The sequence below is a fragment of the Dromiciops gliroides genome, chromosome 1, assembly GCF_019393635.1.
Source record: "Dromiciops gliroides isolate mDroGli1 chromosome 1, mDroGli1.pri, whole genome shotgun sequence".
NCBI classification, from domain to species: Eukaryota; Metazoa; Chordata; class Mammalia; order Microbiotheria; family Microbiotheriidae; genus Dromiciops; species Dromiciops gliroides.
Window position 1 is genome coordinate 219,939,624 of NC_057861.1, and position 14,327 is coordinate 219,953,950.

General features: G+C 37.3%; 1 protein-coding gene across 3 annotated transcripts in view; it reads left to right on the forward strand.

Moving 5' to 3' along the window:
* Positions 1–14,327, forward strand: part of SPIRE1 (spire type actin nucleation factor 1) — a 217,435-nt gene that overhangs the window by 154,620 nt on the left and 48,488 nt on the right. For all 3 annotated transcript variants that reach the window (XM_043979803.1, XM_043979869.1, XM_043979917.1), the window contains exons 7-8: positions 6,422–6,508; positions 9,012–9,141. In XM_043979803.1, the coding sequence (XP_043835738.1) occupies positions 6,422–6,508; positions 9,012–9,141 (217 nt within the window). The remainder of the gene's footprint in view (positions 1–6,421; positions 6,509–9,011; positions 9,142–14,327) is intronic.

Consider the following 14,327-nt stretch of genomic DNA (forward strand, 5'->3'; position numbering starts at 1 on the left):
CAGAATGGAGCCATGTTGTGAAAAGCTTCAAAAGTCAAACAGAAATGTGTTTTCATCCTAAACGCAATTGGAAGACACGGAAGTTTGAGCTGGAAGGTCATATGGTATGATCAGTCAGTTAATAAACATTTATTAAGTGTCTTATATGCCAAGCAATGTATTAAGCACTGGGCATGCAAAAAGAGGCAAAAGATAGGCCCTGCCCTCAAGGAGTTCACAATCTAATGGGAGAGACAACAAGCATACAAATAAGTTTTATAGGATAAATAGAAAATAAGAAAAGGAGCTCACTAGAATTAAGAGGGGCTGGGCAAAGTCTCCTTGTAGAAGATGGGATTTTATGTAGGACTTAAAGGAAGCCAGAGAAGGCAGGAGGCAGAGAGGAGGATATAGAGTATTCCAGGAGAGAGTCAGAGAAAATTCCCAGAACTGACAGATGGAGTGGGTTCGACCTCTGTAAAGGGTTTAGTGACATGCTCAGAAAGCTCTAAATTTTGTGAATCTATGGTGATGCCCAGTTTTCTGTGAGTTTGTTATTGTACAATTAGGTCCTGAACACAGCTATGTCATGATAATGTTGATAAATAATGAATCCCCTTGAAGTAATTACATTAGTTGAATTCCCATTCGCATATTTCTACTAGGCTAGAACCAATTGCCATGTTTTCCATAATTCTAACTTGTAATGGTGCAAATTCAAATACATGCAACCACTTCATGGGATTCCTAACTTGCAGTAATGGAGGCACGACTGTGGTGAGAATCCTCTCAAGTGGCTACATTATTCAGATTCACACCATATATTTCACTTGGGATAGAATCCATTACCATATTTTACATAGGTTTCTCTTCAAAACAACCACTTCAAGGGATTCATTATTCTCACTAATTAGGACCTATATTCTTTTTTTTTTTTTTTTTTTTGGTGAGGCAATTGGGGTTAAGTGTCTTGCCCAGGGTCACACAGCTAGTAAGTGTCAAGGGTCTGAGGCAGGATTTGAACTCAGATCCTCCTGAATCCAGGGCCGGTGCTCTATCCACTGTGCCACCTAGCTGCCCCAGGACCTATATTCTAATGCTCTGAGAAATATATTCTTCTAACCCCTACTTTTAGGTAGAGTCCTCAGAAGATGGCTAGGTACACATCCCTTATTAGCTTTTACAAAGGAATATTTAATGAAAAGGTGTAGAATGAACCAAAAGTACAAGAACATCTCCCTGAACCTGGGCACACTGTCCTCCCTACACACTCAGTCCCTGGCAAGGGTAAACTCAAACTTAAAGTTGTTTTTGCAAAATATTGCCTGTCCCCTCCATTGGGGAAATCCTTTTATCCTTTTAAAGAGTTCTTATCAAGTTCACTTATGAATTTGGTGTAACCAGTGGACAAGGAGCTCCCTATCTCATAGAATATAGTATCTTGGTTCTTGGGTCATTTCTCTACTGTTCTAGGTCTAGCTGGTTATTATTCTTGGGCTGCCCCAAGTGCCCCCCTCTGCCCCCTCCCCAGACTTGGCTATTGCTACTACTGCCTCCATTTGAGAGGGGATTTTTGATCCCTCTTTCAGTTTTCAAAGCTCATAAGGTCATAATCTACTCTGTCCCCTCTTAGAGTCATTCACCTATATTCAGGAAAAAATAAACATGAGTTAGAAGAAACAGAGGTATTGGGCATTCACAAACACATGGTGGCCTGGTAGGGAAATAAAGTGGAAAGCAGCAGGTCACTCCTGTGGGCAGGCCTCTGTCTTTCCTCACCCCTATCCTGAAGTCAGCTTTTCTTCCCTGAGCCTTTTGAATGTTCTCTTACTGTTGACTTGGATAACTGGAAGATGATAACACAAGGAAGGCATTAAGGGGCCTTGGGAAAGAAAGGCCTCTAGCTTTCACAAAGACAGCCAGGAAATAGAGAAGAAGGAAAAAATTCCAAGCCTGGGGGACCCAGTGAAAATGCATATGAAATCAAGAGATGGAGTGTCTTTTGTGAGTTATAGCAAGAAAACCAGTGTCACTGAATCATAGATCGTGTAGAGGAAAGTAATATGTAAGAAAACTAGAAAGGTTGGAAAGAACCAGGTTATAAAGGGCTTTTAAAACCAAAAGATTTTATTTGATCCTGGAGGTAATAGGGAGGTGCTGAATTTTATGGAATGGTGGGGTGGGAATCAGGGGAAATGACTTGTTTAGACCTGCCCTTTAGGTAGATCACTTGGTTAGCTGAAGAGAAGATAGATTGGAATAAAGAGACTTGTGGCAGGGAGGCAACCAGTAGACTTTAGCAGTATTCTAGCTATGAGGTAATGAGGAACTACACCAGGTGTCAGTGTGAATAGAGGAAGAATATTACTGAAGTTGTTAGAAAGGTAGACTCAGCAACTCATTGAATATGGTGATGGGAAAGGGGATGAGAATGAGGAGTTGAGGATGATACTTAGATTGTAAGCCTAGGGACTTGGAAGAATGGCAGTATTTTCAAAAGTAATAGGGCGGGGCAGCTAGGTGGCACAGTGGATAGAGCACCGGCCCTGGATTCAGAAGGTCCTGAGTTCAAGTCTGACCTCAGACACTTGACACTTACTAGCTGTGTGACCCTAGGCAAGTCACTTAACCCCAATGGCCTTACCAAAAAAAAAAAAAAAAGAAAAAGAAAAAGTAATAGGGAAATTGGGAAAAAGTGAGGATCTCGGTGGGAAGGATATTGAATTCATCTTTGCACATGTTAAGATGTATGTGAGAGGGGGCAGCTAGGTGGCGCAGTGGATAAAGCACCAGCCCTGGATTCAGGAGTACCTGAGTTCAAATTAGGCCTCAGACACTTGACACTTACTAGCTGTGTGACCCTGGGCAAGTCACTTAACCCCCATTGCCCCGCCAAAAAAAAAAAAAAAAGATGTATGTGGGACATCCGATTTGAGCTGTCCAGGTGGACAATAGGCCATGCAGCTAGGTGGTGTAGTGGATAGAGTGCCAGGCCTGGAGTCTAGAAAACTCACCTTCCTGAGTTCAAATCTGTTCCCAGATGCTTACTAGCTGTGTGACCTTGGGTAAGTCATTTAATCCTGTTTACCTCAGTTTCCTCATCCGTAAAATAAGCTGGAGAAGGAAATAGCAAACTACTCTAGTATCTTTATCAAGAAAACCCCAATTGGGGTCATGAACAGTCTGACATGACTGAAAAATGACTGAACAATAGCAATATGTGAGATTGGAGGTTAGAAAAGAGGTTAGGGCTGCATAAATAAACATGAGAATCATCTACATACAGATAATAGACTCTTTGGGTGCTGTTGACATCACCAAATGAAATAGTATAGAGGAAGAAGGACCAAGGACCAAACCTTGGGGGCTGCCCATGTGTTGGTATAATCTGAGTGAAGATCCAGCAAAGGATATGGAGAAGGAGTTGTCAGATAGGTAAGAAGAGAACTAGGAAAAATCAGTGTCAGGAAAATCAAGAGAGAAGAAAGTATTAAGGAAAAGATTATTAAGGAAATAGTGTCAACAGTGTCAAAAGCTGCAGAGAGGTCAAGGAGGATTTTGTGCATGCTCTAAGGACTTATTGGCGAGTCTCATTACGCTAATACCAATCCCATCACTGTATTTAGTTCTGTACAGAATATTGAATTATATAGAAGAGGAGCATATTAATTTTCTCCCATACTTTATGCTCATACTTTTAACAAAGTTAAAACAAATTACCTTAAATGATTTTTAAAGACTTAATTCCCTTTAAAAAGGAAAAAAATAATACAATTTCCCAAATACTAGAGGTTTCTTTTATTATGTCAATTAGCAAACATTTTCTTTACTTCCTACCTCTTCCCTCCAAAACCTCCCCCCCTCGGTCCTTGTTATTAATTATGCATAGTCAAGTATAACAAATTCCTACAATGACCCAGTAATATCACAACTTGGCCAGTACTCCAAAGAGATTAAAGAAAGTTGAACAGATTCTATATTTATGGAAATATTTATAGCAACTCTTTGTAGTGGCAAAGAACTGGAAACACTGAAAATTTTCACCTATAGAATAGATGACAACTTGTCTGGAACTATATAGAGGCAATTTATTCTTGCTTGATTACAGGCCTCAGTAATCATAGTATTAGATCTCTCAGATTGTTTCAAACTTGGGAGATCCTGGGAAGATAATAATATATATATAGCTTTTTCTTATACTTGTGCTAATTACAATTTAATATTAATCATTTCAAATAGCATATTAGTTGTATTTGTATATTCTAGTGAGTTTCCCCCCAGATTTTGGAGTAATTAAAAAATTTTTTTTCTGAAATATCACATGAATTCTTTTGTTTTCCTAATTTTTCTAGGCACGTAAACATATAAACCAGGTCTATCACTTCACTCTAAATTTTTTCCTTGCATTTTTTCAATGAATCTATGTTGGCTTTAATTCTGTTTTCCACTATAGTAAGTTTTAATTACTATTTGATTCTGTTGATTATATCAGACTTTTTATTATTTCTTTTTTTATTCCCTCTTAGCTATTTTTAGTATCCCTTAATTCTTCCTTTAATTTCACTTAAATTTTTTACTTTCTTTAAGCTCTTTTGTCTCAATATTTTTTTTGGTAAAGGTTAATTTTTGTTTAATCTCTTTAAATGTGTCACCTATTCATTTCATGACATTTTTCAGTGTATCAATTCTCTTGCTTTGTAAAATTTTGTTGTGTTAGTAGTCTTCTTGGCTTTGCTTATTTTCTTTTTGGTTGATTTCTAGTGTGTTCGTGTGTGTGTGTGTGTGTGTGTGTGTGTGTGAGAGAGAGAGAGAGAGAGATTTTTCTTTTCTTTGGTGTGTGTATATATATACACACATATACACACACATATATATTTATTCATTTATATATTTAAACTAAAAAGCTCAAGTTCTCTTTTTCCTTTAGAAATCAGATCAAAGTTCATTAAGTGTTGCTGTCTTCTCATAAGTCTGTGTTTATGGAGATGATGATATACAGTGGAAAGAATACTGGAATCAAAGTCAGGAGATTTAACTTGTGCTTTATTCCTGGTTCTCCCTCACTAGGGTAACCACAGGCAAATCGCTTTTACATGCCATCTATAAAATGGGGATAATTCTATTGCTTCCCTTATAGAGTACTGTTGTGAGGGAAATGCTACACAAATATAAATTATTATTCCTATTGCTTCAACCAGGAATTCCTGACTTTTCATTGCTTTTCTTCACAGCTTAGATTTTTTTTCAGCATGATCTATTCTTCACGTATGAAAATCCGTGGGATATTGTTTTCTCCAAACAATGCACACAATTCCATTTGCCTTTATGGCCAGTAGTATATATTTGAGCGATTATTGGGGTTAAAGATTTGACCTGTGCACCTGGAACAAAGTAAAGCTAATTCATTTGTGTTTATTTTTTGTTTTTCCAGGGCAACGAGGGTTAAGTGACTTGATCAGGGTCACACAGCTAGTAAGTGTCAAGTGGCTGAGGTAGGATTTGAACTCAGGTCCTCCTAAATCCAGGGCCAGTGCTCTATCTACTGTACCACCTAGCTGCCCCTAGTTTTTTTTAGATAATAATATTATCTGTTTTATTGTATTTTTATTTATTTTGTTAAATAGTTCCCATTACATTTTTTTCTTTTTTGAATGGCAATGGTGGTTAAGTGACTTTCCCAGGGTCACACAGCTAGTAAGTGTTATGTGTCTGAGGCCGGATTTGAACTCAGGTCCTCCTGAATCCAAGGCCAGTGCTTTTTATCCACTGCACCACCTAGATGCCCCTAATTCATTTGTATTTAGCATTGCTTCCACAGCTTTGTCAGTGAAGCTGCTGTGCAGTGAATATCTAACTATAAGACATGAGGTTATTTTTTATCCTACATTTATTCTGCATCTATTTTTTTGTGTGAAATTAACAAAGTAATTCAATACTATGTAAAAATCTAAGTGTTGGGGCAGCTAGGTGGCGCAGTGGATAGAGCACCAGCCCTGGAGTCAGGAGTACCTGAGTTCAAATCCAGCCTCAGACACTTAATGCTTATTAGCTGTGTGACCCTGGGCAAGTCACTTAACCCCAATTGCCTCACTAAAAAAAACCAACCAAACAAACAAAAAACTAAGTGTCTAATCAAATTTTCCAAAATGATAAGACTAGGATTAATTCCAAAACTCCTTCCCTTTTAAATAGTCTTCTCTGGAATCAACTATTAGAGAAAGCAAAGCCTTCAGTTATCAACATAAAATGAGGACTTGTAATTTGTTCGTTTTTGAAGAAAGATTATGCTTGAGTGTGGTGTTTTTCTTCTATAACTTATACGTATATGGCAGTTTGATTCAGAACTCTTTAATGATTTACCTGTTGTCATATGCTTTTCTTAGAAGGTACTAACTCCTAAACATAGATAAAACAAAATTTTCTTATCTCTCTCTTCTTTTAGGTAAATGGCGATATTCCTCCTCGGTTAAAAAAAAGTGCTCATGAAATCATCCTGGACTTCATTAGATCAAGACCTCCCTTGAACCCAGTATGTATTTTGACATGATTTTTTTTTCTTTTTTTTTCATAAAAGTATTTTACTATTTTCCAGTTACATGTAGAGATAGTTTTCAACATTTGTTTTTATAAGATTTCTAGTTTCAAATTTTTCTCCCTCCCACCCCTCTTCCTCCCTCCCCAAGACAGCAAGCAATCTGATATAGGTTATATATGTGAAATCACATTGAACATATTTCTGCATTAGTCATGCTGTGAAAGAAGAATCAGAGCAAAAAGGAAAAACCTCAAAAAGCAAAAAAATAGAAATAGTATGGTTCAATCTGCATCTAGATTCCATAGTTCTTTTTTTCTGGATTTGGAGAGCATATTCCATCATGAGTCCTTTGAAACTATCTTGGACCATTGTATTGCTGAGAAGAGTCAAATCCGTCACAGTTGATCAACACACAATGTTGTTGATACTGTGTACAATGTTCTCCTGGTTCTGCTCATCTCACTCAGCATTAATTCGTTGACATGATTTTTACTAATAGTAGTTGAATGGAGGTAGTGTAATGAAATTTCCTCTAGAGTCTCATATCTGGAATTTTAATTGGTCTTTATGCTTAATTAATCATTAAACCTCCTTGGCCAAATTCATTGACAGAATATGGCTCTATAAATAAAAATGTATTATTTTACTTATATAATTAGGAATAATAATCTAATTAAGGCCAATGTACTAGATGTACTAGAATTATACTCTAAAACATCCCTAACTAGGTTTTATCCAGCTTTAGTGTGGAAACTACCAGAGAGACAGAATCCGATTTCTCCAACTATTCTAATTCGTACAGGTTCTAGAGAGGACACTGCCCAATGCTCTTCTTCCCAACCTCTCTCTGACTTTCAGAATCCTTGGTTTCCTTTAAGAATCAGCTCAAGTGGAACTTATGGAAAGCTTTTCCTGATCCTCCCAGTTACTGGTGCCATCCCCTCGAAGGTTACTTTTCTCCTCTCTAGTTATCATGTATATTTTTGTATGTTCCAGTTTCTCCCCCATTAGTTCTTTGAAGACAAGAACTATTTTTTTACTTTTGTACATCATCTCTGCAGCCCTTAGCACAATGTCTATACATAGTAAGTGCTTAGTAAGTACTTATAGCCTAATTGATATACAGAACACACACTTTAGGAAAACAGAAAAATTTTCTGTTGTTTGTATAAGCTCAACAAAATAAAACTTTTGGTACTCCCAAGAGAGGACTCACTGGCCCTCCAGTATGCTGCTTCTTTGACTCTTTCTAAACGATGACTCTCAGGGCAGCTAGGTGGCACAGTGGATAGAGCACCGGCCCTGGATTCAGGAGGACCTGAGTTCAAATACAGACTCAGACACTTTACACTTACTAGCTGTGTGACCCTAGGCAAGTCACTTAACCCCAATTGCCTCACCAAAACAAACAATGGCTCTCCTATTAGCACCTATGCTGGAATGGTTTGCCATTTCCTTTTCTAGCTTATTTTACAAATGAGGAAACAGAGGCAAACAGGCTTACGCAACTTGCCCAGGATCACACAGCTACTGTCTGAAAATAGATTTGAACTCAGGTCTTCTTGATTCCAGGTGGGGCACTCTTTCAACTGAGCCACCTAGCTGCCCAAATAATGAATTAGAAAAGCCTGGATTATAGTTCAGGTGTTAGGGACCCTTCTACTATAGGAGGTAAAACTGAATAGCACCTTTCGAGGTGTAAAACACCTCTCCACGTAGCTGTCTTCTCATTGATGGCCTCTGTGGGTTTCATTCAGTTTCTTTGATCAATTTTTTAACCACCTCTAACTGTTTATGCTTCTTGCCTTTTAACTACTATTTAATTTCTGTTTACTTTTAGTTGTCTCATTTTCCAAAAAATGATCTTTTAATATACTACTTTTTTTTTTTAAGTGAGGCAATTGGGGTTAAGTGACTTGCCCAGGGTCACACAGCTAGTAAGTGTTAAGTGTCTGAAGCCGGATTTGAACTCAGGTACTCCTGACTCCAGGGCCAGCGCTCTATCCACTGTGCCACCTAGCTGCCCTATACTACCTTTTCTAGTGACTATAGTGTTTTCTTTAGCAAAACTAGTAACTAAAAATTATTTTTATGAATAGATAAATTTTAAAAAATGTTCATTAGGAAACTTAATATTTTATCGCTGCATCCCATTTTATTAACCACTGCTTGTGTCCGCCCTACCTTGTATTCATTTTATATTTATGTATATGTTTTATGTAAATGTATATGTTGTTTCCCTGGTAGAATGTAGACTTGAGTACAGAGATCATTTCACTTTTCTCTGTGTATCCCTAGTGCTTATCATAGTACAGAGTACATAGTAGGGACTTAATAAATACTTGTTGATCAAATACATAACATTCAATTTTTATATTTCTATCAATTCATTATAATTTAACTTTACAGTACTGTGTTGTGTGAATAGTCTCATATAAAATTAATTTTAAAGCAAATTACTTAAATCCATAACCATTAATTCCCTTTATTTTTCAAGGCCTCAGCCAGAAAGCTGAAACCAACTCCACCACGGCCACGGAGCCTTCACGAAAGAATACTGGAGGAAATCAAAGCAGAAAGAAAGTTACGCCCAGTTTCACCAGAGGAGATTAGGCGTAGTAGGCTAGGTGAGTCTACTGTTCATTACATTCTTCTTTTTAAATGCCCAGATTATATAAAAGACTATTGTGTAGGCACTACCCCCACCATCCTCCCTCTTCCTCCCAAAAAAAGTCCAGATTGAACAAAAAAATGCCTCATGGAGTTGTTCATTCTTCTCACTTCCCTTTCCCTCAGATTGTTCACATCTGAAACAATCAAATTATCAAAATAATAAATAGAAAACTTTACTTTCCATTGACCCACATGAGAGAGGGAATATAGCCTAGTTGAAAGAGGATTAGATTGGGAGTTAAAAGATGTAGATTCTATTCTTGGCTCTCCCACTGACAAGTTGTGTCACCTTGGGCAAGTCACTAAACCTCTTCAGGCTTTTTTACCCCTCATCTTTAAAGTTTAAAAAATATATAGATCTAAAAACCAGTTTAAAAATATAGAGATGTAGATGTTTTCTATCCACTTCATAGTGTCACATGACCTCAGATAAATAATTACTGTATGTGAAAGTGATTTGTCTTGTTTTTACTCAACCTGTCATTTCATCGGTATAGTGAAATCTCTGTAATGGACTTCTTCTGGCAGTGTAGATCAGTGCCTTCGATCTATCTCACAGCCTTAGGGAATTGGCAAGGCTACTGAGAGGTAGCAACTTGCTGGACATCACACAGTCAGGCTGTATTAGAGACAGGGCTTGAACTCGGGTCTTTCTGAATCCAAAACCAACTCTACCCACTAAACCAAGATGCCTTTCCCCATTATTATTATGTTTTGGAATTAAGAATTATAGAGATTAAAGTTCATGTTTCTGTTACCTCAGTTACTCCGTTCAAGCATGTCATCATGTTAGGTGAGGCAAAGCTCAGGTTGTTTCATATCATTCAAGATCATTTAACTGTTTACAAAGCTAGAGATATATACTTATGTTCTTTTTTAGTTTATGGAGTTTATTTATATATGCATATTTTAAGGATATTAAGGTACACCAATTTCTTTCGTTTGTATTTTAATAGCTTAATTAAACTACATGGTTAGAATTTAGGGAATAAGAGATAAATTGCTTAATTCTTGAAATAAAACCAACAAAAGAATAAGTAGAAAGAGAATACTGTTAGGTACTGAAGCTAAAGACTGTTCTGAAGCCTATCTTTTTGGAGGATTCTAAACCTAGGAGAAGGATGTCTTGATTCATAACAGCTGAAAAACGGAAACAATAGACCCGTTACCTGACAGATTCTCTTTTATTAGGCAAAACCACTAAAAGACAATTAAAATGAAAAGGAAGCTAGTATTCAGAAATGCCGTCAATGACATAGAATACAAATGAACATAAGAATTTCTTCTCCAAGAGCCACAAATAAGCCCTCTTTCTGCTTTTCTCCTTCTAATGAAGCAGTAAGGAGGAAAAGGGAACCAAATGTGTTACAGTGGAAAAATTAGTAGGTGAAAAGTCTAGAGACCTTGACTATTATAGCCTCAGCTTTTCTATTGCTGCACTTTATTATCTTCTACAAATCACTTACCCTTTCCAGGTCTCAGGCTCCTTCAAAATCAACTGGGCAAATGCAGCCCTAAAATTCATGTAGGGGTACTTCCCCACTGTGGCAACGACCATCCCTACACCTTTCCTCATGGCACTTGGCCAACTTCTGCAGCATAGCCCATCCCCCAAAGCCACTACCTCCAAGGTCCAGTCACCATGATTCTATCAGAGTCCACCTTTGCCAACAACCCCTTTTTTGTCGTTAAGGCTATCCTCTGTACCTCTGCCCTATGCCTCCCTCTCTGTGCTAGTTTCTGCTGTTTAGCTATTGCTCCACTATCCATACTTGTGGAATTGATTTTCTTTTATTCAAAGAATAAGACTTTCCATTTGTGCCTCTTAAATTTCATCTTATTAGAGTCATCCCATTGTTATAACCTCTCAGGATCTCTTCAGATCTTCACTCTGATATCCATTATGTTAACTTCATGTCATCTACAAATTTTGTAAGCATGCTGTCCATGCCTTTATTCAAGTCACCGATAAAAATTTAAACAGCAAAACATATATTGTTAAGACACACCACTGAGTTCCTTGTTACAAGCTGACATTGACATGACTACTCTTTGGTTCCAGCCTTTCCTTTCAGTTTTCTTACATATTACCCTCCTCTACATACTGTTATCCAACCATATCGACCTCCTTGATTTTCCTCACATATATCGTTCCATTTCCCATCTCCGTGCTTTTGTACTGTTTTTTCTCATTCCTGGAATATTCTTGCTCCTCAGATACTATCTTCTTCTTCCTCTTCTTCTCCTCCTCCTCCTCTTCCTCTTCCTCCTTCTTCTTCTTCTTCCTTTTTTTTTTTTTTTGTGGGACAATGAGGGTTAAGTGACTTCCCAGGATCACACAGCTAGTAAGTGTGTCAAGTGTCTGAAGCTGGATTTGAACTCAGGTCCTCCTGAATCCAGGGCCGGTGCTTTATCCACTGTGACCCCTAGCTACCCCCCAGATACTATTTTCTTAAACAGCTATTCAGTTCCCAAATTTATAATTGTCTTGTGAATCCCTTTCCTAAGTGCACAGCAGTAATGAAAATACCACTTGGGTTCCTAAGTTCATCAGTTTTGTGAATGAAAAAGACAAATTATCCAAATAATATCTCACGCTTGTGCAGATAGCTCTATCAAATTAGTTCTTCTATGTGTATATCTTGGGATACTTAGTGGAAATACATAATCAACTGGACCTAAAATTCAATTAGGACGAGATTAAGCTTGCTTGTATTTCAGAAATTATTTTCTGCTCTTCGTGATTCCAAACTTATAGGCACCCTTTTTTCAGAATGTCATTAATAAACTGTAATATGAGGAGGAAAGGTCAGTTAGGATACTGAAGGGATTGGAAGCCTTGACATACCAGGATTCATTGAAGAAACTAGGTCTTTGTACCCTCGAAAGATTGTCTTTGAGGAATGGGACATAAATAGGTGGGGATGTCTTCTAGAAGAGGAATAATAGACTCAGTCTATAGTGTTTCCCAGATACTAAAAGAAGAATAAAGGCCTCTCTTGAGAATTTATGGGGAAAATGGGTAGCAATTGGTACCAGGGACAAGTAGGAGAGTGCCAAAACTGATGAAAGGAAGGCTTTTTTTCCCCCAGAGCAAATATTTCAACCTTCTGTTAAAATACATCCAGGGCTATGATATTAAACTCCAAGTGTGGTGACTATACATTCTTTTATTGTGAAGAGTTTCTTTTGGAAATCTCTTCAGTTTTTTTCATCCATTTTTTTATCCTTCCATTTTTTATCTTTAAATACCTTTGAGGTAACTTTGCTCAGTTGGATCTCTTACTAAGCTTTCTTAAAATTCCTTTTGCCCTCCTTTGCTACTTTCTGCTTTATTAGGAAATACTCTTAAGGATCTTTGATTATCATTTGCCATAAGATTTTACAAACAAATTTACATTTTAAATCTATTTTGCCTTTGGCTCTCTAGTATTTCTCTGCTTGGCAAGTCAGTCAAATGTTTACTTAGATATCTTTTAGGCTCTTTTGACTTCCCCATAGTAACAATTCATTTATATCTATTGAATTTCTGTATGAAATTACTGTAGTCTCTGTCTGTGTTTTTCCATTAATATTCCATTTTTGTCATCAGTTGTTTAAATTGGTCAAGATAGAATTGTTTAATTTAATTGTATGCCTTCTTTTTTCATTTTTTTTAGCTTTGTTAGCCAAAGGAATAGTTCATATCATGAAAAAGTTATTTCCTTTCTGTTAAAATATAATCACTGTCATGTTCTGCAATATTATTAGGTACCTATCATCTTCTGATAGCAAAACCTTCTGATTCTATCCTCTCATAATATGATAATAGGTGTGAGCCTTTTGTGTAGTCTACACGTCTTGGGCCACTCATTCCTTATTACTGATCTATCACATGCTGCCTTTTAAGAAACAAAGTTTCTCAAAGTTCTCCTTTTATGTTGCATTCTGATTTCTAATCTTATTGGAATCTGTAGAAAAAGCATATAAGGTATTTCCAAAGATTAAGGATTGCTTTGGAAATAATAAACTTGCTGTTCATAATTCAGCCAGGCTTTTTGGAAGCAATGGAATTTTAAAATGAGTTTCTCATTGGGGAATGGAGGGGTGTGATTTTTTTTTTCTACTGGTAAGTATGGTTTTCTTGGTAGCCAAATGAAAGAAAGAAGTTCATTTAAGAACATCAAAAAAGATAGGGAAGAGGAGAAGATGAGGCAATGAGAGTCATTATGGTATAGTGGGAAAAGCTTCGGATTTAGAGAAAGAGGACTTTGATCCCAGGCTTGAATTCTCTTGTCACCAGGGCACTATTTTACTCCTCTAAGATAATATACATAAAAGCCTGTGGCAAATTATACATTTTACTTGTCCTTGTTATGAAAGATGTTATACATAAAGGTTTTGAAATTTAATGTGGGAAATTTGCATGTGCTGCAGAAAACGATAAGAAGATAGAAGCAGGGTTAGAATTCCAAAAATTTTGAAGAAAATCTTGGAAAGCATGAAAACGTCTAGCCAGCTAGCCAAAGATTATTTTGGTAGTGTGAAGAAAAGGAAATGCATCTAACAAGCATGCAAGAGGAATTAACATTTGTATTTAATATGGGTATAGTTGAAGGAGAGCCTTAAATGTATTAAAGAAAAAGAAAAAATGAATCAGAGGGAGATCATGGTCACCATTCCTGACACGTCCAGCACATGCTACCTCCTGTTCCTTCCCAGGATACCTTGTTGCTTCAGCTAGGCTGGCTTACTAATCCTGTGAGTGACAATAGGTTGGCAGCTGGTAGGACGGTACCTCTCTGGTAGGGTTCGACGGGAAACAGGACCTACAGTGGTCTGGTCAGTGCTGCTTATATGCATATTGGTGGCAGTCTGTTAACAACTGTTGCTCCTGTTGAGGAAGATGAGCCCCTTCTCCACAGTGATTTCTCCCTTCAATAATGGCTGCTGGAACAAAGGTCTCATGGTTTGTAGAACATGACTACTCAGTCCAAGGCTTTTGGGTTCTGAAGGGAGATAGTGGTTCAGGAGGTGGTGGTTGTTTGCTGGCATATGCTGCCTACATCCTGTTTTGAGTAATAATAAAGATGTCTTTTCATTTAGGAATAAAAACAGTGGCCAAGGAAAAATAATAAAAAAGACCAGTTTTATCTTTACC